This window comes from Papaver somniferum, unplaced genomic scaffold (assembly GCF_003573695.1).
Source record: "Papaver somniferum cultivar HN1 unplaced genomic scaffold, ASM357369v1 unplaced-scaffold_21, whole genome shotgun sequence".
Taxonomy (NCBI): domain Eukaryota; kingdom Viridiplantae; phylum Streptophyta; class Magnoliopsida; order Ranunculales; family Papaveraceae; genus Papaver; species Papaver somniferum.
In genome coordinates this window covers 18,202,572-18,225,704 of record NW_020631041.1, presented here as the reverse complement: position 1 = coordinate 18,225,704, position 23,133 = coordinate 18,202,572, and the positions used below count along the sequence as shown (strand labels likewise).

At 39.6% G+C, this 23,133-nt stretch overlaps 3 protein-coding genes and 1 pseudogene across 10 annotated transcripts; 2 read left to right on the top strand and 2 right to left on the bottom strand.

The window, feature by feature from the left end:
* Nucleotides 1-1,769: 1,769 nt before the first annotated feature.
* On the bottom strand, nt 1,770-3,814 carry LOC113339886. Its single transcript, XM_026585106.1, has one exon. The coding sequence runs from the start codon at nt 3,327-3,329 to the stop codon at nt 2,103-2,105; it is 1,227 nt and encodes a 408-aa protein (XP_026440891.1). The 5' UTR covers nt 3,330-3,814; the 3' UTR covers nt 1,770-2,102.
* Nucleotides 3,815-4,302: 488 nt separating this feature from the next.
* LOC113339714 lies at nt 4,303-6,304 on the bottom strand (annotated as a pseudogene).
* Nucleotides 6,305-15,157: 8,853 nt separating this feature from the next.
* LOC113340058 lies at nt 15,158-18,774 on the top strand. 8 transcript variants are annotated; one of them, XR_003355283.1, is made up of 8 exons: nt 15,158-15,422; nt 15,551-15,628; nt 16,195-16,258; nt 16,980-17,085; nt 17,596-17,639; nt 17,733-17,866; nt 18,043-18,107; nt 18,397-18,774. XR_003355283.1 is itself a non-coding variant. In XM_026585275.1 (8 exons), exons 3-7 carry the CDS (start codon nt 16,152-16,154, stop codon nt 18,047-18,049), a joined length of 342 nt encoding a protein of 113 aa, XP_026441060.1. In that variant the 5' UTR covers nt 15,158-15,422; nt 15,551-15,628; nt 16,088-16,151; the 3' UTR covers nt 18,050-18,107; nt 18,397-18,774. The 8 variants fall into 8 exon arrangements, 5 of the variants coding, with proteins under 5 accessions (XP_026441060.1, XP_026441062.1, XP_026441058.1 ...); XR_003355282.1 differs by having other exon boundaries at nt 15,519-15,628; XR_003355281.1 differs by having other exon boundaries at nt 15,519-15,628; nt 16,088-16,258.
* A 92-nt stretch (nt 18,775-18,866) lies between these two features.
* LOC113339713 (UDP-glycosyltransferase 79B30-like) lies at nt 18,867-20,373 on the top strand. Its single transcript, XM_026584945.1, has 2 exons — nt 18,867-18,888; nt 18,986-20,373. Exons 1-2 carry the CDS (start codon nt 18,867-18,869, stop codon nt 20,335-20,337), a joined length of 1,374 nt encoding a protein of 457 aa, XP_026440730.1. The 3' UTR covers nt 20,338-20,373.
* The last annotated feature ends 2,760 nt before the right edge of the window (nt 20,374-23,133 follow it).

Here is a 23,133-nt window from a genome sequence, read left to right as displayed (position 1 = left end):
TCCAGTATACATTAAATGCAGAATCTGATGATAACGGAATTTGAGCCACCAGGATTTTGTGCGCACAAAAAATGAATACATTAGTCTAGTAATATAAACCTACCAGGTCACAGTAACTTCTTGTGACGCCAACAAGCCAGTACCATTTAAAAATCTTAAGATTCACCAAGTCATTTTTCTTAAGGTGAGCGGAAAACAAAAACTAGCAAATTAAATGACCAGGGTTATTGAATGCAGTTATGTCGCAGTAAACTGGAATACATAACTCAGTTTCTGCTAGTTTTGGGGAGCTATGTTGGGTTTTAAGATTGCCCGTACGAAACGGATGACTCGCATTTGGTTTGAATGTGACTCAGTGCAGGTTATTAGAGCCTTCTTTGGTGCCTTGGAGGTTTGTTGTTCATTGTGTAAATTGTTGGAGCTTTTTATCGTCGATACAATTCAGATATGCTCATATATCAGTCTTAGAGGTAAAACAATTGAATAGGGTTTGCGTTGGCAACCATATTTCCATTACATATTTGGACTTTGACAACAATAAAACTGAAAGAACGAACATCTACTTGGCAGAAGCAAAACCAGTTGAGAAACATTTCACTTTTTGAACCAAGATATTACATTATTGAAGAAGAGAAGACGTAAAAAACTGAAATCTTCAGGGAGATGATGAACCAGTACTCTCTGTGGGGGTATCCGGAGGTTGCTGTTGAATCCGGATGATCTTCCGTTCAAGCTGCAGGTATCAAAAAAAAAGAAAAAAATAACCAAAAAATAACCAAAAAATCAACAGATAATAATTAACAAAAAGAATTATCCTACGTACTGAAGAACGAATTGAAGAACTATGTATTATTATTACCTCTATAATATCAAGGAATTCGAATTTTACATGATCGAATTCTTGACGGAGCTGTAACAAAGCCCGTTCGCACCTAACGAAATACATTGACATTTGGAAATCATTAGTGAGAAGAAAGTAATGGAATACAAGAAAAGTACTAAATGAATTGAAGTTTCATCTGTACTTGGCTGCTTTCCGCTGCTTTTTAGCTTTCTGGTATTTGTTACAAGCCTGCGTTACTTTATTGGACCCAACACTGCAACACCAAGAAAATTCAAGATACAACATCTCAGTGTACCTTCAAAAGATTCGATGATCCAGCAACAAATGCAATATATTGATCTAAGTCTATATATAAACTATCATGATATGTAGCGTACGACTGGCTGCTTTCTTTAATTATGTCGATCCATTGTGCGCGGATATGCAGACGCTCCTTCCTGCATGATTAGAATAAGAAGCCGAAAATGAGAATACCATTAAAAATAAATAAAAGGTGGCTTGTTTGAGGATTATTACGTACTTATGTTGTGATTCAACTTTACTAATTAAGTCTTCCACATCATCGCAGAAGCTTGTAAGCACATTAACGATAAAATCGACTCCACCAACACCTCGCATTCTCAAGAGTTCGTCAAACTGCTGTCTTATCAATGTTCCCTGCATTCATGAAACAAGTACAACATATATACAATGTTCACATTAACAAAACCTAAAAGATCCAGATTCAATAATTAAAAAAAAAAGAAAAAAAAAGACTAACGAGTATACTAGAGAAGAATTTATCATACATTGTTGAAATTCCTTGCTAAGATCTGACCATATTCACTCCCAATAGTCATTTTCTCTATAAGATGAGTCAAATAATAGAAGACAAGTATGAAACGAGAAGAAGAAGAAGAAGAGAATTTGTTAATGTATTGGAAGATGAAAAAAAAATGAAGATCTTATATAGACTATTTTATAAAGATGAAAATAATGCTGATGCGCCATACTCATAAATGGGTGCTTTGAAAGGAAAAAATAACACCAAATACAGCAAAAAATTTAAGCTGGCATTATCGTCTCATCATTATTGGGGCGAGTCATTGTACATAATATTTCTATATACGAAGATCCAATGTACATGAACCAAAACGAAGTTTCCTTACATTAAATCTATCAAATCTGGCTACCAGTAGTAATGTTCTAATATTATCTACAAAGTAGCCGAGTTGGTGAAGTGAGAGGGTCGAATTAATGTTGTTGTTCGACCGAAGAATTAATAATCAACGGTAGGATCGATGTTTCTACCAGTTGCGTAATTGGATAAATAATGCATCAAAATGTCCAGAGTCTCCGGCATGAATTTTCTAGCAAACAAATAACACGGCCTCTTCATCCCATTCCACGTGCATGCTCTATCCATCAGTATTTGCCTTTCATCACTAGTATAATGTATACTCTCATCAATAGATGTAACGTTCTTCATGAGATCATAGGTACAATCCTGAGCTCGATATGCTTTCGGATGCCACTTCCTTTCAGACCAATCGACATATGTCACTGACCAATTTGCTATGCCTCCAGGATCCATCATATGGAAAAGTGTCTGAAAGTAATGCTCGTCAGAGTAACAATTCCTATTTCCCTCCATACCTGGTCTGCAATAAAGCTTGAACTTCTCGTAGTAAAGACTATCTGATAGGACTATCATAGCGTGCTGCCGCTTCATTGTGAACCACTGAGAACCTTTCCTGAAGTCCTTATATTCAACTTCAGGTAACATATGCTCTGAATACCTGCCAGCGGATCCATGGGGTCCTCGATCGTCATAGCAATCAATAAAGCTCATATTTGTATCCATCAAATAGTTATAGACATAATCGAAATTATGAAGTGGAACACAGCTGTCTGAGAGAAGTACAAAATGTTGATTGTCAGGGTCTTGGAAGGCCAATCCAAGTAGTCTCCTCTCTGCATCAACCATAGAAATTTTACCCCAGACCACCTTTTCACTGTGAATGTCTCTGTTGACAAAGTAACGGCTCAAATGTACCGGTGTTTCCCTGGATGCGTGCACGTATACGGAGAATCTGCCTTCATGCCCATCGAAGAACTTATCCCATAGCTTTTCAAAAGGTAACGGACCCGGAGTCAAGAACATGAAAGCGATCTTAGGCGTCTTTGTTTGTATAGGAGGTGTCTGCAAGATATCTCTAATGACACCACGAGCTGCGATCTCAGCATCAGTGTATTCCCTGGTTGGAGGTATGTTAGGTGGTAGCCACTCTGAGATAGACTTGCAACCGATTCCAGAAAAAACATAACAAGATAAATATCCTCTTGGAGGATAGATATATACACCAATTAGAAAGATGCTAATCAAAGAAATCAGTGTAATGATCCAAACTGTCCCCTTTATAGGTTGTCTGTGGCGTTGCGCCGCTGGCATAATGTGCGGTAAATCCGAAATGCCTAGACGCTGCCACTCTTGTGATTTTTTCATTTTGTTTTCCTTTTTCAATAACAATCTCTGATGTAGAATTTATGTTTTCCTACATGTCTATGATTTTGTGCCCATACGAAAACTTATATATGACAACACGTTAGCTGAAATTACCAGCAACCATTTGAGGAAGATCAGCCAGCAAAATGATCGTACATCCTGAATATGACCCGCACTCCCGGAAAAGATCTATGCTGTATGATTGAAACAAAGGGTTGAATGAATCGTGGATTAATTTCTAAAAGAGATCTAACAATAGAGAGAATTAAGGACGCTATGGTTGAAACGTATTGATTAATTAAAAGTACTAACTAGAGATCAATGGAGAAACTAACAAGAGACGACAACCTCGAGAGAAAAGAAGCTAATGTAATCTAATAGAGAAAGGGAATGGTAGTGGTGGTGGTGGTGGTGCATGTGATGGAAAGAAAATTCTGCAAGTACTAATTCTTCTCAGCATTTTCATCGGATTGAGATAATGTTGGTGGACCAGGTGGATAGAGCCCATAATTAGCCAAGAAAAATTTTCCTCTAGTATTAACCCTCCAATGCACAAAATGAATGCACGTGCAATTTTTTACGGTAATATAGTACTTTTTTATTCTTTATGGATAAAGAAATCACATTTTAGTTTCTAAACTGATTACGTACTAACTTTTCGAGCTGAATTTGAGCTTCCAATTTGCATCGAGCAATCCTAGAATATGCTGCCATATATTGGTAGCCATCTTAAAACACTAGAGAAGTACTAGTGATGTGGTATTACAAGAACACAAATGTTTGGAGTTATTAGGTGCTCAAGAAAGTGTGGAAGATAGGGAGTCAAGCCAAAATGAGCAACATAAAAGGATGATTTATTATTCATATTGCTTTTTTATTTAATTCAAATTTAAATACGCCAACTTCTTGATGGTTCTTGAAGTAATTACTAGAGTGATTTCGCTACGTACAGCTTCTAAGATTTTGTTATAGATTACTTCATGCTCAAGTTGGTAAGATGAGGAGGTCTCCTCATCATTGTCATCTGCTCAAATCCGTAAGCACATTCGATCAGCTTTGCTTCGGTAAACTTTAATCCACCGAAGCACATACCAATAGGCATTCCATCCATATCATACCCTGCTGGAACACTAATTCCAGGGTGTCCTCCAATTGCAAGTACAGTTGAAAACGCAGATCCTGGAGTTACAATTGCATCCAAATTAAAGACATTCATCAGTCTCACAAATCCATTGCTGTCAAGATTCTGCATACTCTAAAGGGATTGCTGCCTCTCTATCAATTGTCCAGTGTACATGTTATCAGCCGTTACCAAAAGATCCTGACTGTAAACATTCGGCATTTCCTGATATACACGTGATGAGATACATTAGCAAAAGCTACAACTGTAAAATGGGTAACTAATCTTATTAGTAACTTGGAACTTACCAAATACATGTTATTGTTATTGAAGTTGATTATATCAGTTAACGACCTCACAGGAGAATATACTAGTCCGCTCAAGTAGACATTTATAGACTGCTTGAACTCGGAATACAGCACGCGTTGTTGACCACTTTGGTATGGACTGAGAACCGTTTGGATATTGTTGATTCCCAGATTGTCAATTACAATTGCACCTGCTTGCCTTCATTTTTACAGAGAGAATAATAATATATATTGGTTCAAACCAGACCCGTTGACATTTCTTTAACTACCTAATTACAACCTCAAAAAAAAAAGAGTTACAAAAACCGGATACCTTAGCGTCTGGATGTGACCCTCAAAGAGTGTGGAAAGATACGATCCAGGTGGGAAATTGAAGAATGGAGACCTCACTATTCCTAATCGTTTGCCTTGAAGGCCATTCCTCTTTAGATGTTGCTTGTAACCACCTATAGGTATGGCCGCTGCTGGGGTGCAAGTTACTCCGTCGTTTGGATCGCAACCGGCAATTGCATCCAGTGTGTGTACAGCATCAGATACTGTTCTGCACATTGGTCTGTTTAACCCGCCATTTTATTAATGTCAAGATTTGACATGATTTAGAGTATCCATATGCTTATAGAAGGTGATGAGAACTTTTGCACAAATTAAAGAAGATGGCCACAACTACATACCCCACCGTATCCTGTGTAGGTGAGACTGGAACAATTCCGGCTCTACTGGTGAGTCCGACTGTAGGTTTGATTGCGACAACCGAATTAGAACTTGCTGGGCAGAGCATTGATCCATCAGTTTCCTGTCCCAAAGACACTGTTGCTAAATTTGCAGCAACTGATATAGCTGATCCACTGCTAGAACCACATGGACTCCTCCAAAGAGCATACGGATTCTGCACCACATACATAATCATCATCAATAACAACATTGACTACATGGCGCCAACAACAGAAGCACCCAGTACATTTGGAATTAAAAGCATGAATATACGAGAATGTAAAGCAACATTCGAAATTATCCTACGTACGTACCCTGGCCTGTCCAGTTCTTCCACACCATCCAGCGGAAACACCGGTGCCACGGAAACCAGACCACTCGCTGCAGCTGGCCTTCCCCAAAATCACCGCTCCAGCATTTCTCAACCTTGTCACCACTCCAGCGTCTCGTGGGACCACAGAGTTCAGTAGTGCATATGATCCATCTGTAGTGTTAAGTTTGTCTTGGGTTGCTATGTCGTCCTTGAGGAGGATAGGTATCCCGTGCAATCCTCCCAGTGGAGTGGGACTAGATCTTCTCTCTCTATCGCAATTGTCAGCAATACTCAACGCATCCGGATTCACTTCAATAACTGCACGGAGAACTGTATTGAGAGTTTGAATCTCCTGGAGGTAAAACTCAACGAGTTGCCTAGATGTCAAGGTGTTATCCTTGAATCCTTGTTGACAATCTTCTACAGTGGCATCTCTTATGGAGAAACCATGACAGTTAACAATGAATAAGCTAGAACATATACCAATGATCAATAACAGTAACTGAGAAAAAGGAATGGCCATTGTAAAGCCTGGCTAAAAAAACTAGCTCTCTAGCAGTGACTGACTACTGGATTAGTACTAGTACTCGAGATTGAGAATGAAAATGATTGATGATAAGAAAAGCTAATCATGGCTTCTTTATATAGAAAAAAAAATGTGAACCATGCTACTCAAACTCTATCACTAATCCCTTTCCCTTACGTGGAACCGACGATGTATGTGTAATATAAAAATAGTTATGGTAGTGAAGGAGATAAGCATTCCGTTCTTTACACTCATGCATGTTTTGCACGTCGCTTTGCACGATTTAAGATCGACCTCGATCATCTAATCTGGCTAACATATATATATATATACGGATTTACCGCTGATCTGATCTATCTAAATCGAGAAGAAATCAATAAAAATCGTCATCTGGTGTCGTGGGGAAATGAGATGATTAATTAATGACATTGTTATCACATCATCGTCAGTACTAATTAAGCCATTCATTTAGTTATTAACAAGATTTGACAGACGGAGAAGACTTTACTGAAATACTACATACAATGATATATACAAATAGTAGGAATTACCTGTAGATACTGTTATAGTGTTCTTAGTTAGTGACAGGTCCATCCACTAAAGCCCAGTAACCGAAGAATGGACCCAATTTTTTAAGCCCTGGTCCTGCACACGTGTGAAACATATGAGGACGTATTTTTAAATACCGAAAACACCCTCAAGTATATAAAAGCAGTAACCAAATCCATTTCTTCTTCATTTTCTCGATCTATTCTTCTTCTTCTTCATTTTCTCATCTGTGGTTTGGTGAAGATCTCTCGCTATGAAGATCTTCTGAGTTGTTGATCAATTCGTGAATTCAAACTAAGATTAATCGGTAGGTTCACTTCCTTACTGTTGGTATAGTTTAGGTTTTCATTTTTCCTTTCTTCTTCAAAAGCTTATTTTAATTTAGGTTTTTTTTCCCTCGGATTACAGAAATTTTCATGTTTATAGAAAAATCTAATGTTTATGTATTGGATCTGATGTTGATGGTAAACTGGAAGAGTCTACTTTCGTCGATTTGGTATGATCTCTGAGTGTATTTGTGTTACATCGCGTTTTTTAATTGATTTTTGGGTTCGATCCATGAGTACGTATATGTAATACTGAAATATCTGCTTTGATTCGGTTATATTCAGAATTTTGTCATTGTTTTTTCGATCCATGAGTACGTATGTGTAATACTGAAATATCTGCTTTGATTCGGTTATATTCAGAGTTTTGTCATTGTTTTTGGATTCGATCCATGAGTGTATTTGTGTTGCACCGCGTTTTTTAATTGATTTCTGGGTTCGATCCATGAGTACGTATATGTAATACTAAAATATCTTCTTTGATTTGGTTATATTCAGAGTTTTGTCATTGTTTTTGGGTTCGATCCATGAATACGTATGTGTAATACTGAAATATATGCTTTGATTCGGTTATATTCAGAGTTTTGTCATTGTTTTTGGATTCAATCCATGAGTACGTATGTGTAATACTGAAATATGTGCTTTGATTCGATTATATTCAGAGTTTTTCCATTGTTTTTGGGTTCGATCCATGAGTACGTATGTGTAATACTGAAACATGTGCTTTGATTCAGTTATATTCATGGATTCATCACTTATTCTTTACATGCGGTTTGATTTTTTAATTCATGAATACGCAGTACTTATATGATGTACTGATAGAAACTTCTTCTGATTTTATTTTATTCATAGTTTTGCCATTGTTTTTGGGTTCGATCCATGAGTACGTAATACTGAAATATGTGCCTTGATTATGTTACATTCATGAATTCATCAATTCTTCTTAAACTTGGCCACGGCGCCAAGCCCTAGCCTTGGCCATGCCGCCAATCCTTAACTTTAGTCACGGAGCCAAAATCTTAAACTTTGGCCATGCTACAACGCCATGGCCACTTGCATGCCACCATTCCACAGCTACTGGCATGCAACTATGCCACAGCTACTAGCATGCCACCACGCCACGACCACTGACATGCCGTTATGCCACAGCTACTAGCATGTTGCTATGCCACGGCTACTAGCATGTCGCTATGCCACGGCCACTGGCATGCCACCCTGCCATAGCTATTAGCATGCCCCTATGCCACGGCTACTAGCATGTCACTATTCCATGGCCACTGGCATACCACCATGCCACAACTACTAGCATGCCGCTATTCCACGGCCACTGGCATGCCACCCTGCCACGGCTACTAGCATGACGCTATGCCACGGCTACTAGCATGTCGCTATGCCACGGCCACTGGCATGCCACCATGCCACTGCCGCTATTCCACGACCACTGGCATGCCACCATGCCACGTCTACTAGCATGTCGCCATGCCACAGCTACTAGCATGTCGTTGTGCCACGGCCACTAGCATGCCGCCATGACACGGCCACTAGCATGTCGTTATGCCATGGATCCATCAGGCGCTACTATGCCAATGGCGCCACTTCTCTATACAACAAGATGCAGCCATAATCAATGGCCACTTTTCCTCATGAGACGTAATCTCAGCCATTGAAATTCACCACTGAGCCGTTCAGCTCGTGACAAGTTTTAGGCGACTAGACAAAACGAGCCTAGTATCACATATGCTTTTTACCTATGACAAGCCTCTTATTTTTAACTTGCCACACATAGAAAAGTGCTACATGTTTTCCACGAAAACACTCGAGACATCAAAACATGTCACAAACTGAGGGATACTCATCAGGGTATTGGTCTGGCGGTTTACAGCGTGCGGCGTGCAATACGCTCGTTACAGAAAGTGTCATAAAGCGGGGCGGTTAGTAATGGCAAGAAGTAATGGTGTAAACGTATCCTTCATTATGGAAACATAAATTCCAGGAGTTACCCGCTACTCCCTTCTTCCACCACTCAATCGTTTCCACTTCCCACGAGACCAGGGTACGTTTGGTTGCGACTTGTATAAATAAGTCTCACCTATTTTCCACCAAAGAACAAGTTTTGGTCAGGAGAACAATACAACATCCAGAAATCATCTGATAACTTTTCATTCAGCTAGCCAGTTCAACTTTCTGATGCAAGTCACGAAACACCCATGTGTGGGTAAAATACCCGATCGTGTAAACATCTCAACGGATGAATACATGATGAGATGATAAGGTATGAGCACCGAATCATTCTCTAAAAAGGAGGATTTGTCTCAGTCGAGGCAACTGCACAGGCGCCACATGAATGACGCGTGTAGGTAAAGGTCTAATCCGCTCAGACGATCAAGTCTAAAAAGCAAGACCGCATTTAATGAAGGATAAGAACAGGACAAGGGTAGTTGCACATCGTGACGAAAGACTCGGACGATCTATACTACGACCTCGAGGAAATAGAGCGCGAGGTTCTCCACAGAAGGTCAACACGATCCATGGGAGAGCGAGATAACTCCAAGGGAGAACCAAGCAAGCCATCACGAGGGATAATATAGAGCCAGCCCGAGGTAACCAGCACGATGGAAGACAGCTCAACCAGCTCGGATGATCAAGCCATCACGAGTTTATTTAGACTATAAATACCAGTCCATGTACAAGGAGATGGACAACTTATGTAGTATTAGATGGTCTTTCTACAGAGAATTCCTGAGAGAGATCTAGACAGAGAGAAAGTGAGGAATCTAGAAGATATATGTAACACTTTCAAGGGTAAGACCATATAATCAATAAGAAAACATCTTCTTCTCCGTGGACGTAGGTCTTCAAGGTCGAACCACGTTATATGCTTGTGTTAATCTTTACATTTCATGCTCTTTACATCTTATTCATATTGAATCTTGTATGTTTAAGTAGTTTGTAGTCTTTAATTTCACTTGGGTGTAGTAGTTAGAAAAGATGCAACTATATTTTGGCGCTAGAAACAGGGAGGTATGAAGATCTAATCTACCTCCCTAACGACAACATATATTGTTTTTCATAATCTCTGTAAGAGAAGTGTTTTCACACTACAAAGTAGATTTCTGTCGAGATAAATGAGTTGAGCTCGGAATCAAAAATGATCTTCACGATCTAAGAAGTCTAGTAGAACCTCAAAATCAACAGATCTACAATTTTATGCCGTTTTTCTTTAAGATTTCTTATTATTTTCAAGATTTTTAAGCCTTACACAAGTAGCTCAGGAGAGTTGTAGATCAGAACAAATATGGAGCTTCAAATGCTTCGGTGCTCAAACGATCTCCTCCATGAAAGAGCTGGGAAGAGATGCTAGTCAATAAGCTACATAAGGAAGAAATCACCTTATGAGAGTTGAAAAGACGAATTTTTCATGATGTTCATCATCAAACTCAACATAATCTTCGATCTCCTTATTAAAAGTCTAAGTTAAAGTCAAGGGAAGGAATTAATGAGTATATAATCATTCATCAAACTCTGAGTTTGTTTGAAAACAACGGTGAAAAGATGATGAGGTATATTTCTTAGAATGGGAAAACGTACTCAATCGTCATAATTAGATTCTTTCCCTTTAAGGGTATGGTGTGTTGAAGGAGATATTTCCTCGAAAAAAGGGGACTGGAAAAACACATTTTTCTCCATCATCAACACCTCATGAAAAGAGGGAATGTTTTGACATTTTCACATGTCTCCAAAACTTACTGCAAAGTCTTCTTGTACTGAACTGTCCAGTCTGAACTATGGCTTAGTAATTGCACGTGACCTGCAAACTTAGGGTCCCACTTTTATGAAGAAAAAACAAATTAAGTATTATTACATATGTTGTAGGGAAGGTAATGGTTACACGACGATCTTCTCGCGTGAGCCAAGGTGAAAATAGTGGAGCCCAAACAGAAGGACTCGACGATACGGAGCCAGGAGAATCTCTGGTCTCAGACGAGGGACAACCCGATGACCAGTATCGGGAAGGACTAACTGACAATTCTAGCTCCGAAGGCGAGGGAAACCCCTTCGAGAAGCATGATGAAATCCATCTTACTCAACCAGGAGGGTTGAATCGCTTGCCAAGGCAAGTAGTGAACACTGAGGTCAAGAAGGAAAACCCTTCAGATCTCGCGCGATGCTAATGCTGCCATAACAACTATCCCGAAAGCTCAAAGAGCTCAGGGTGAGAAAATGGTGAAACTCAAAAGGCGTAGCATGAGGTTAAAACAGAAAGCCAAGAAGAAGGTGACACTCAATACTATCGATGAAATCTCAGAGGAGGAAAGTCCCTTTGGACAGCTACAAAATGACAAACGTGTTAACGCCCCTGACACCTCAAACGAGGAAACAACAGATCGGTTTCCTAAGGGGAGCCAAGGTGATCTTGACCACAAGGATAGTCCATCTGAAAGGTCCCCAGACTTTAATCCCAAACGAAGAAGAGAAGAGGACCAAATCGACGAAGTCCAAATTCACCACGAGACCGAGAATCTCGCAGTCACAATCCCCAAACAATTGGAGAGCTTGAGGACAACTCGTCCCAGAATTATGTCATATGGCGAACAACCAGAACGAACCGAAAAAGGAACTGACTTCTGTGAATACCATCAGTACAATAGCCACACGACAGACTCGTGTAACGGCTTAACGAAAGCGCCACGAGGTATGACAAGTGAGGGCACGCTCGTCGGGGCACCCATACAACGTGTGGAACTCCCCGCAGGACACAGTACCTAGGTTGCAATACCATATCACACTCTGCGATTACCGCCCCCGTACGAGAAGGAAACATTACAGGGCGTATCCACAAGCGCAACTTCAAAGGTGATGAAGTTTTCAGTATAGACAGAGAACCCCCAACGGCGGAGTGGATGAAACTCCCCATAAGCTTTTCAGCCTCGAAGGCACCAGAAGGAGGACACAACCACAACGATCCTTTAGTGGTCACGATGGCCATTGCACTCCTCGAACACGAGGGCGAGGAAGCAAGAAATAGAGCACTACCATGGGCAGTGCCCAAAATCTTGATTGATGGCGGCAGCTCAGTAGAGATCTTGTTCTATGAAACATTCAAACATATGGGTCTCAAAGACGAATGTCTCGTACCCACTGCTTATAATATATTGGCTTCAACGGGTCATCAACTTGCCCGAAAGGTGAGATAACGTTAGACATTCGAGTGGGAAAGATTCTCACCCTAACCAGATTCTGCGTGGTAGATGTATTATCGCCTTACACAACCATCATGGGGCGATCCTGGGTCCATGGGATCAAAGTAGTAGCCTCGACCTACCATCAAAGTCTAAGATTCCTTACGCCTGATGGGGTGGCAGAAATCACTGGAGAATGCCAAACACCAAGCCGAACAAAGTAAACTCTGTCAGAGCAAAAAAGAGGCGAGCTAAGAATGCCAAACACCAAGCCGAAATCGATGCCTACATAGCTAGAACCAACGAGGTAAGACGGTTAGGCAACGAATTCGTGACAGACAAAGACCTCCCATCGGACTCACCCATGGGACCCGTACAGAACCTCTCCGATGTAAGGGAAGGTGGAAGATATCTTTGCATGTCGCATGGAAGATATGCCAGGAATAGACCCCGAAGTATGCAGTCATCATCTAAAAATCGATCCCATGCATAAGCCCATGCGGCAAAAAATGAGGAAGGTGGCACCGGAATATCATAAAGCCATCCAAAAGGAATTAAAGAAAATGGAAGAAGCAGGGGTGATACGAGAAGTACAATATCCAACATGGATATCCAACATGGTAATCGTACCAAAGAAGAACGGAGGAGTAAGGATCTGTATTGACTTTAGCGATCTTAACAAAGCTTGTCCCAAAGACAGCTTCCCACTCCCTAACATCGACCAACTCGTGGAAGAAACCTCAGGATATGGATTGCTATCTTTCATGGATGGATACTCTGGCTAGAACCAGATCCCCCTCGCCGAGGAAGATCAAGAGCACACCGCTTTCTTCACTCACCGTGGCCTATACTGCTACACCAAAATGTCATTCGGGCTAAAAAGCGTAGGGGCCACATACCAAAGAATGGTGGAAAAGATGTTTGACGATTGGATACATAAAACCCTAGAGGTATATGTAGACGATATGCTTGTTAAGAGAAAGCTCCCACAAGATCATGCATACGATCTTAAATAGATCTTCGCACAAATGAGAAAATTTAACATGAAGATCAATCCAGCAAAGTGTGCCTTCGGAGTGACCTCAGGTAAATTCTTGGGCTACCTAGTCACCAAACGAGGAATTGAGGTCGACCCCGAGAAGGTACGAGCTATAGTAGAAATGCCCTCCCCAGCCACGATCAAAGATGTGCAAAGACTAAATGGCAGACTGGCGACCTTGGGTAGATTTATCTCCCGATCCTCCGACAAATGCAGAGACTTCTTCAATACCTTAAAAAAGGGTGAAAATTTTTCATGGACAAGTGCATGTGAGGAAGCTTTCCAAAAAATCAAGGAACATTTAGTAACCTTGCCAATTCTCCAAAAACCCAACCCGGGTGAAAATCTCTACATCTATCTATCGGCGACCAATACTTCGATCAGTGCAATACTCACTCGCATAGATACAGAAGTAGAACAACCAATTTATTTCATCAGCAAAACTCTGACGTCAGCTGAGAAAAACTATTCAAAGATCGAGAATATCGTAGTATCTTTGGTCTACGCAACACAAAAGTTGCGTACTTATTTCCATGCGCACACTGTGATAGTCATCACAAAGGCCCCCATAAAGTCTGTGCTCGATCATGCTGACAGAGAAGGAAGAATTTCCAAATGGGGAGCCCAAATCAAACAATTTGGTGTCAAATACCCAGACCAAACGACAATCAAGACCCAGGTGGTCGCAGACTTCCTGGCCGATTTCCCGATCGGCGATGCTGACGAAATCGAGGAAATCCCAGGAATGGAAGATGAACTAGATGACCCTCCCGAACTACTTTGCTCCGAGGACCCCAGCCGATGGGAAGTCTTCGTCGATGGGTCGTGTAACTCGGAAGGATCATACATCGGAATGGTTTTTACAACCCCAACTCGCCGAAGAATCGTCTATAGCTTAAGGCTCGAATTCCCAGCCACCAACAATATCATTGAGTACGAGGCAGTAATACATGCCCTCCGAGTAATCATCGCGTTGGGCATCCATAACGTACGTATGATAAGTGATTCCCAACTCATTATCAGACAGATAGACGGAAACGTACCAAGCCTCGGACCCATGTTTGCAGCGATACCGCCAACTCGCCAAACATTACATTGAACAAATACCAAACATCACGTTCTGCCACTTAAATCGAATCAACAACAGATATGCTGACGCTTTAGTATTCTTAGCTTCTATGGCAGTAAACCCTGAGGCTACCAATGTCAGAGTTGAAAGGGTCTTACTCCCTTCCATTCCCTTGGAAAGAAACATCAACAGATATGCTGACTCAGTGGCCCAGGAAGAAAGTTTACCAGAGGATGATTGGAGGACACCAATCATCAAGTATCTAGCTAACAGACACCTCCCAAGAGGTGTTGATGTATCTATCCTGGTAAACAAAGTAATTATCATGATGGTGTTGATGTAGTTTTTCAAGTGGTAAATAAAGTTCGTTCAAAGACTTGTAAAGATTTGATTTCAGACTTAATACTAAAAAATATATATAAAAGATGTCACAAATATCGAGCACGCATATTGTCGCGTAGGGGTTAGCCTAGCCCTTTTCAGTCTATGTCGTAATATTTTTTGGCCAATCTAGCAGCTCAATCTAGCCCATAGGGGTTAGCCTCACACTCGGGTCGTAACAGGCATATTGTCGCGTGTGCCATTCACTTGTGTGCCATTTTTTTTTCCACCCAATATTTGTTGGACTAGTGGATATTTCCTCCCCCTACTTAGGTATTCCCTTCTCGACCATTCATTTCCATCCTCTTCATTTCTCCCCTCCTCCCAAACTTCATTCCTCATCTCCTCCTCCCAAACCCTAGAGCGGCGGCAACTGATGGAGAGATTTTTCTTCAGCTATTCTGATTTTTCTTGAGCAATCGATTATCGGCATCGATGTTTATGTAAAGGATGGAGATTGTTCGAGAAAGATTTGGAAATCGACAGATAAACTTAGATCTAGGGTTTCTTATAGAGATAAAGTCTGGTTTATTAGATTAGTTTTGCTTGAATTATCTCTTACTATGCAAAGGTTTGATTTCTATTTATCTCGATTTTTATCAATTGATTTTTTTGGAGATGAAAGTGTTTTGCGTGTTTAATCGAGGGTTATGAGTTTGTGATGCAGTGATTCTGATTCAACGATGTTTGCTTGCATAGCGTTTTCATGTCCGAAATTCAATCGATGGAGATTCATTTAACGGATAAGAGTGATTGAACAAGAAACCCTAATTGCTGGTAACCAAACTTACCTTTATTTCTTGTTTTGGGGGTATTTTTTTTTTTTTTTTTAATCTCTAATAGATAATTAGAAAAACGATGCTTAATATCATCATAACCCATTTTTATGAGTCATCTGATTACTGTAAGCCTGTTATATTCTTCAATTTTATCATGGGTTTGTCAAAATTTTGTAAAAAAATGTGATTTTTTTTGTTTGTTTGAATTCCTAGAAATTCTTGCACTTGTATCTCATGTTGCATGGAGACTAACAAAGATAAAGTTTTGATTTTTTGAGTTTGATTATGTTTCTGTTTCTTTTTTAAAAAATTGGGTTTGTTGAAAAAATGAACCTTTTTTTTCCATAATTGTGGAATTCTAACTTTCTTTGTTATAAAGTTACCTCTTTGCTTCGTGATATTATCAAAATAGTCTCTGATTTTGGTTAAGTTTCTGTATTTTTTGGCCAATACCTAGTAACATTAAAGAGGGAAGAAGGCTTGCAGATTTTAAGTATGCATGTGTGGGCTATTCAGTGAACATGGATAGCAAAGATAAAGATCCATCTACTAATGCTGATGCAGGGGAAAGAAACCCATCAAATCCACAAGGAAAACGCTCTGAATTGCCGTTTGTATTGGTATTGAGGTTAGAATTTGTTCATTTCTTTATGTGTTTTGTACTTAAATCCCGTTAGTAGTCTTTATAGCGTGTAACAATCTTTTCACTGCCCAAATTTATATTGACAACGTCTTTATACCAAATTGGCAAGTGGCAACTGAAGCATCATTTCTGAAATTAAGTGACAATAACGACTACACATATTAATGACACATGAAAAATTGGCTTCTCGCAAATCCAGTTAATATTTTGATTTTCTTATATGTTGCTTTTTATCTCATCAATCTGTTTGTGGGTACTATCTTAACCTCCATGTGACTAATAAACTATATAACTAGTAGATATTAGCTTGTACTTCCTTTTAGGTGCCTTGGTCAGGGTTATTAATTAGTATATCAGTTTTCAACACTTACTATGTAGTTTGATATCCTTGGTTGTGATTACATTAACTTGACTCATTTTTTGTTGACAACAGCTCACTCTATAGTCTAAAAATTTGAACTGTTAACTCCCTCCCAGGCATGCTATATGTTCAGAACCCATGCCATGACCTCCAATGGTTTCCAGCACTGATGTTAACAACTTCCTGTCTTTAGTGTTTATGCAATTATAGCGAGGAAATTGTCAAAGGGTCATGGGTAGGATTCATTCGGCTTCATAAATTTGCCATCAGGAAGCCCCACAGGAACTAGCACTAACTATTGTTATTTCACATATTTTATTCTCACATTGATCATTCTTCTTGCAGCTTTTGGTGGATAAAAGACCTGTATCAGCAACAGCAGGCCAAGCTCCAGGACATGTTCCAGGCCGTGCTCCAGCATATACCCCAGCACATGCTCGTAAAACGGAAGGTAACTAGTGGTCATTTGATATAGAGACATTTTATGCCTGTCAGCCATCATAAAACATTTCCACTTGTCTCTTATATGTGCTATAAAATTCATTTCTTTAGTATTTGTGCATAACTTGGTCTAGATTCAGTACTCCAAACCATTTACCAGGAGCTTTCTTTTGTTTGTTAGTATTGAATTGTCTTCGTCTTGGAACCGTAACCTTTTTGTATGCGCATAGTTAGAAAAGCTCTATGGATAACTGCATGTTTATGGTTCAGCTTCTCCATTGAATATGATTCTTTTCCTCAGAAAATTCAATTGAGTTTGATGTGCCACTAAGTCAAACTGATTTATGCATTTTTCAATTTTTTTATAGTAACTGATTGTTGATCGTCTCTTGTTTTACTTTGAAGATGATCAACCTTTGCCACAACCGCAAGATGGTCAACATTTTTTATAATCATTATTGTCTTAGTGTTTGGTTTATAATTGCAGTTCTCTAATGGTCTCAGAATTTATGTGTTACAGCTGCACACTGCCCTATAAGAGAACTCTTAGAGAAGGAAAAGAAGGTAAAAAGTAAAATCCGAATCTGAATTGCGAGAATCAATAACCTCTTAGCTGAGTGCTTAAAGTGTTTGTGTTATTTTCTTAAACAATTTCAGGAAGAAGGGTCAGCGCTACCAGGGAATACATGGTTACCTCGGTCTCTAAACATGGCGGATCTTAAATTTGCACATACACTACTCAGGTGAGAAGACTTTACAAAGAAAAGGAACATGCTGAGGTTGAGTTTCATGTAAGTCTCTTCACTTAGTTTTAGTATGAACCAATGCAACCATGTTAGTTCCTTTTGTACTCCTCTCTCGTACCAAGTCTTCAATGCATTTTTGTTTCAACTTAAAGCCTATAAAATGCAGAGATGTTCAGTTCAATAATGTTTCATCCGAAATATGTAAATATGATTCTTTACAGGTGTTAGATTATAGAGAAGTCTGGTCCGTCTCAGTTACTCAGCCATAGCTGGAAATTATTATCCAGTAAGTCTTTTTCTCTCTAGGCAACGTTATTGCATTTTCTGCAATTGTGTATATTTTACTAAGGTACAGAACCAGCTTGTACAAATGAGTGTGTTTGATGTTGTTGTGCACAACCAGCTTGTACAAGTGAGTGTGTTTGAACTTTGTTGTTGTTGATGCTGTTAACTTGTTTGTCTGGCTAAGATAGTGTTTGCAGACTCTTTTTCATTGAGCTTTTCAAACTGATACAATTTTCAATCCTTGGCACCAGTTGGACGTAACTTTGTTTCTCTTTTTTGAATTGGCTCAGGTACCAACTCACTTCCTCTAGGTGCTGAGACGTATTATTAGAGCAGGTTATGGGTAGTGTTTCAGATTTGAGAGCGAAAGACAACAAAAGACTAACCAAGACAAGGCAGAGACCGTTATGCGAGTTATGTGCTTGTTTTATTCTTATATGCTCTTAGTTGTAAACAATTGTTGTATGAGCATTATGCCGCACATAACTTAGGAATTCTCTTAAGTTTCTAAGCAGATGTTGTATTCCTTAAAACTTAGGAATTCTGTTAAGTAGTTGTTGAAAGAATACAACAAGTTACTGTTGACACCATGTATTCCCTTAGAAATTTGATACTTACAACCCGTTGGTTTCAAGGAATTGTATTCCTTGGAATCCAATTCCTGGGAATGTGTCCAATTCCTTTAACCGAACACCGAACGGGGGAAATGAACTCTATGGAATTGGGAATTTTAATTCGTAGGAATCCAATTCCCTCCAAAATGATAAATTTCCATCGCATTGGTCCAGATTCCGGGTAAAAACAAAGGTAATTGAATTACCTCAAACTGAATATGAATTTTTTGGATGTGAATCAAATTCCTTGGCATCCAATTTCAAGAATTGGATTACCCCATAATTGAATTCCTAGCATTTGCAATGGGTCATTTAACTGCTTTCCTTCACGCTTCCAACAAACTCGCAGCGAAAGGCCATAGAGTTTCTTTCATAATACCCACCAAAACACAACCCAATCTCAACTCGTTCAACCTTAATCCGAGCCTCATCAGTTTCATTCCATTAAATGTCCCACACATTGATAGCCTCCCATCTGATGCAGAAACCACTGCGGACGTTCCATACCCCTTGCAAACTCACCTCATGACAGCCATGGATCATACTGAGACCACCGTTGAATCCATCTTACTTGACCTTAAACCTGACTTCGTTTTCTTTGATTTTACTCATTGGATCCCAGCCCTGGCTCGTCGACTTGATATTAAAGCTATCCATTACTGCACAGCCAGTCCAGCAAGTATAGCTTACACATTGTCCCCAGAACGAGGGCATGAATCCCCACCGAACCTGGAATGCCCACCTTTGGGCTTCCCACCCTCGGCTGTGAAGCTCCGCTCTTACGAAGCTAAGGCAAATGCCTTCTTTAGGATGAAAGAATTTGGTAGCGGTGTGTCGTTCTACAATCGTATTATGGCATCGTTAAAGGATTGTGACGCCATGGCTTTCAAAGCTTGCAAGGAGATGGAAGGACCGTTCTGTGACTATTTAGAGAGACAATTCAGAAAACCCGTTCTTCTCGCTGGACCATTAATTCCTGAAACACCCACTTCCACTTTAGATAAGAAGTGGGACAAGTGGTTAGGTGGATTCAAGAAAGGATCAGTTGTCTATTGTGCACTTGGAAGTCAATCCAACTTGAATAAACATCAGTTCCTGGATCTGGTTTTGGCTTTGGAACTTACTGGCTTACCGTTCCTGGCTGCACTGAAACCACCAACCGGAAATAATTCAGTCGAGGAAGCGCTTCCAGAAGGGTTTACAGGCAGAGTGAAAGGGAGAGGAATTGTGGATGGGGGATGGGTTCAGCAGCAACTGATACTGAGTCACCCTTCCATCGGGTGTTTTATAACACATTGTGGATCAGGCTCGATAACAGAGGCATTAGTTAATGACTGCCAGATTGTATTATTTCCAGAATTTGGTGACCAAATAATGAATGCGAGGTTGATGGCAGGGGATTTAAAAGTTGGAGTTGAGGTTGAGAGAGGAGAGGAAGATTGGTTTACTAAAGACAGTATCTGCAGTGCTATCAAGTTAGTGATGGATGAAAATGGCGAAGTTTCTAAAGAAGTCAGACTCCACCATGCGAAATGGAAAGAGTTTTTGCTAAAAGATAATCTTGAATCCTCTTACACAGATGAATTCATCTCCAAGCTTCAAGATCTGCTACAGTGACCGTCAGTGAGTGAGTTCTCACAAGTCTGAACAGATGATTCCTAGTATTATATTAGTACCGTCTTTGTGATTCAGTGTTTTATTAACTTTGTTGAATCAATAACAAGTGAACAAACATGTTCATTTCCATGAAAATGTGTTTGTAAGTGAAATAGAGCCGTGAAACTTTCTTCTACTTTTAAGTTCTTTCATTTGTTATATGTGTGTCACTACACCAAATCCAAGATTTCTTCATGGAAAAATAGTGTTACCGTAAAATAAAAGCTAATTTCCCTAACTTAAAAAGATAGTTACCGATAGGCTGTTATATAATGTGTTAGAAATTTGTCTAACTTAAAAAGATAGTTACCTGAGATGTTGAAATCTGATATATTTCGTCTTCAGTTCACCCGAATGAGAAGCTCAGGTCCAAATCGAGTAATTTTGAACCCGAGATGTTGAAATCTGATATATTTCGTCTTCAGTTCACCTGAATGAGAAGCTCAGGTCCAAATCGAGTAATCTTTGAACCCGAGATGTTGAAATCTGACATATTTCGTCTTTAGATCACCTGAATGAGAATCTCATGTCCAAATCGAGTAATCTTTGAACCCGAGATGTTGAAATCTGACATATTTCGTCTTTAGATCACCTGAATGAGAATCTCAGGTCCAAATCGAGTAATCTTTGAACCTGAGATATTGAAATCTGATATATTTCGTCTTCAGTTCACCCGAATGAGAAGCTCAGGTCCAAATCGAGTAATTTTGAACCCGAGATGTTGAAATCTGACATATTTCGTCTTTAGATCACCTGAATGAGAATCTCAGGTCCAAATCGAGTAATCTTTGAACCGGAGATGTTGAAATCTGATATATTTCGTCTTCAGTTCACCTGAATGAGAAGCTCAGGTCCAAATCGAGTAATATTTGAACCCGAGATGTTGAAATCTGACATATTTCGTCTTTAGATCACCTGAATGAGAATCTCAGGTCCAAATAGAGTAATCTTTGAACCGGAGATGTTGAAATCTGATATATTTCGTCTTCAGTTCACCTGAATGAGAAGCCCAGGTCCAAATCGAGTAATCTTTGAACCCGAGATGTTGAAATCTGACATATTTCGTCTTTAGATCACCTGAATGAGAATCTCAGGTCCAAATCGAGTAATCTTTGAACCGGAGATGTTGAAATCTGATATATTTCGTCTTCAGTTCACCTGAATGAGAAGCTCAGGTCCAAATCGAGTAATCTTTGAACCCGAGATGTTGAAATCTGACATATTTCGTCTTTAGATCACCTGAATGAGAATCTCATGTCCAAATCGAGTAATCTTTGAACCCGAGATGTTGAAATCTGACATATTTCGTCTTTAGATCACCTGAATGAGAATCTCAGGTCCAAATCGAGTAATCTTTGAACCTGAGATATTGAAATCTGATATATTTCGTCTTCAGTTCACCCGAATGAGAAGCTCAGGTCCAAATCGAGTAATTTTGAACCCGAGATGTTGAAATCTGACATATTTCGTCTTTAGATCACCTGAATGAGAATCTCAGGTCCAAATCGAGTAATCTCCAAATCGAGTAATATTTGAACCAGAGATGTTGAAATCTGATATATTTCGTCTTCAGTTCACCTGAATGAGAAGCTCAGGTCCAAATCGAGTAATCTTTGAACCCGAGATGTTGAAATCTGATATATTTCGTCTTCAGTTCACCTGAATGAGAAGCCCAGGTCCAAATCGAGTAATCTTTGAACCCGAGATGTTGAAATCTGACATATTTCGTCTTTAGATCACCTGAATGAGAATCTCAGGTCCAAATCGAGTAATCTTTGAACCGGAGATGTTGAAATCTGATATATTTCGTCTTCAGTTCACCTGAATGAGAAGCTCAGGTCCAAATCGAGTAATCTTTGAACCCGAGATGTTGAAATCTGACATATTTCGTCTTTAGATCACCTGAATGAGAATCTCATGTCCAAATGGAGTAATCTTTGAACCTGAGATGTTGAAATCTGATATATTTCGTCTTCAGTTCACCCGAATGAGAAGCTCAGGTCCAAATCGAGTAATTTTGAACCCGAGATGTTGAAATCTGATATATTTTGTCTTTAGTTCACCAGAATGAGAATCTCAGGTCCAAATCGAGTAATTTTTGAACCCGAGATGTTGAAATTTGATATATTTCCAGTTTACGAATTTCCAGACTTATAGTAGTCCGATCCTGGCCAGGTTTCGATCTCCGAGCCAGTTTCTTTCCCGAAGTTGACGAATTCGTGTGTGTTTAAGGTTTCTGAGAATATTCTCATGGAATCTTACCGGTAAATGGTGTGATTCATCGTTCTTACGAATTTCCAAACTTATAATAGTCTGACATATTTCTTTCTCGAAGTTGACGAATTCGTGTGTGTTTAAGGTTTCTGAGAATATTCCCAAGAATTTTTACCCGTAAAAGGTGTGATTCATCGTTCTTACGAACTTTTAGACTTATAATAGTACCTTTAAAGTCTATCTAACGACCACGAGCGCTCCAAGGAGCTCTTTATGATGCGAGAATTAGAGAAACAAAAAGTTCAGGCAAACATAAGAATCACATGGATTAACACGATTACAGAATCAATACCTAGCTACCATTGCACCACAGGTTCATGAGTAATATGAACCATGTAACTTTACAAGATTCATATAATTAGCTGGCGAAATTGTCACCTGCCAAAACATTAACTCACTCAAACAAACTCAAGCTAGCACAAAAATTAAATTGAACAAATATTTTCATGAAACCTTGGACTATGCTTTACATCTCAGCACCAA

Excerpts from the sequence above, each read along its gene's own strand:
- LOC113339886 (XM_026585106.1), bottom strand. The coding sequence starts at position 3,329 with ATGAAAAAATCACAAGAGTGGCAGCGTCTAGGCATTTCGGATTTACCG.
- LOC113340058 (XM_026585275.1), top strand. The coding sequence starts at position 16,152 with ATGGATAGCAAAGATAAAGATCCATCTACTAATGCTGATGCAGGGGAA. Across the intron at positions 16,251-16,979 it reads CTGAATTGCCGTTTGTATTG|CTTTTGGTGGATAAAAGACC; the intron begins GTATTGAGGTTA and ends TTCTTCTTGCAG. Across the intron at positions 17,640-17,732 it reads TCTTAGAGAAGGAAAAGAAG|GAAGAAGGGTCAGCGCTACC; the intron begins GTAAAAAGTAAA and ends AAACAATTTCAG.
- LOC113339713 (XM_026584945.1), top strand. The coding sequence starts at position 18,867 with ATGATAAATTTCCATCGCATTG. Across the intron at positions 18,889-18,985 it reads GATAAATTTCCATCGCATTG|AATTGGATTACCCCATAATT; the intron begins GTCCAGATTCCG and ends TCCAATTTCAAG.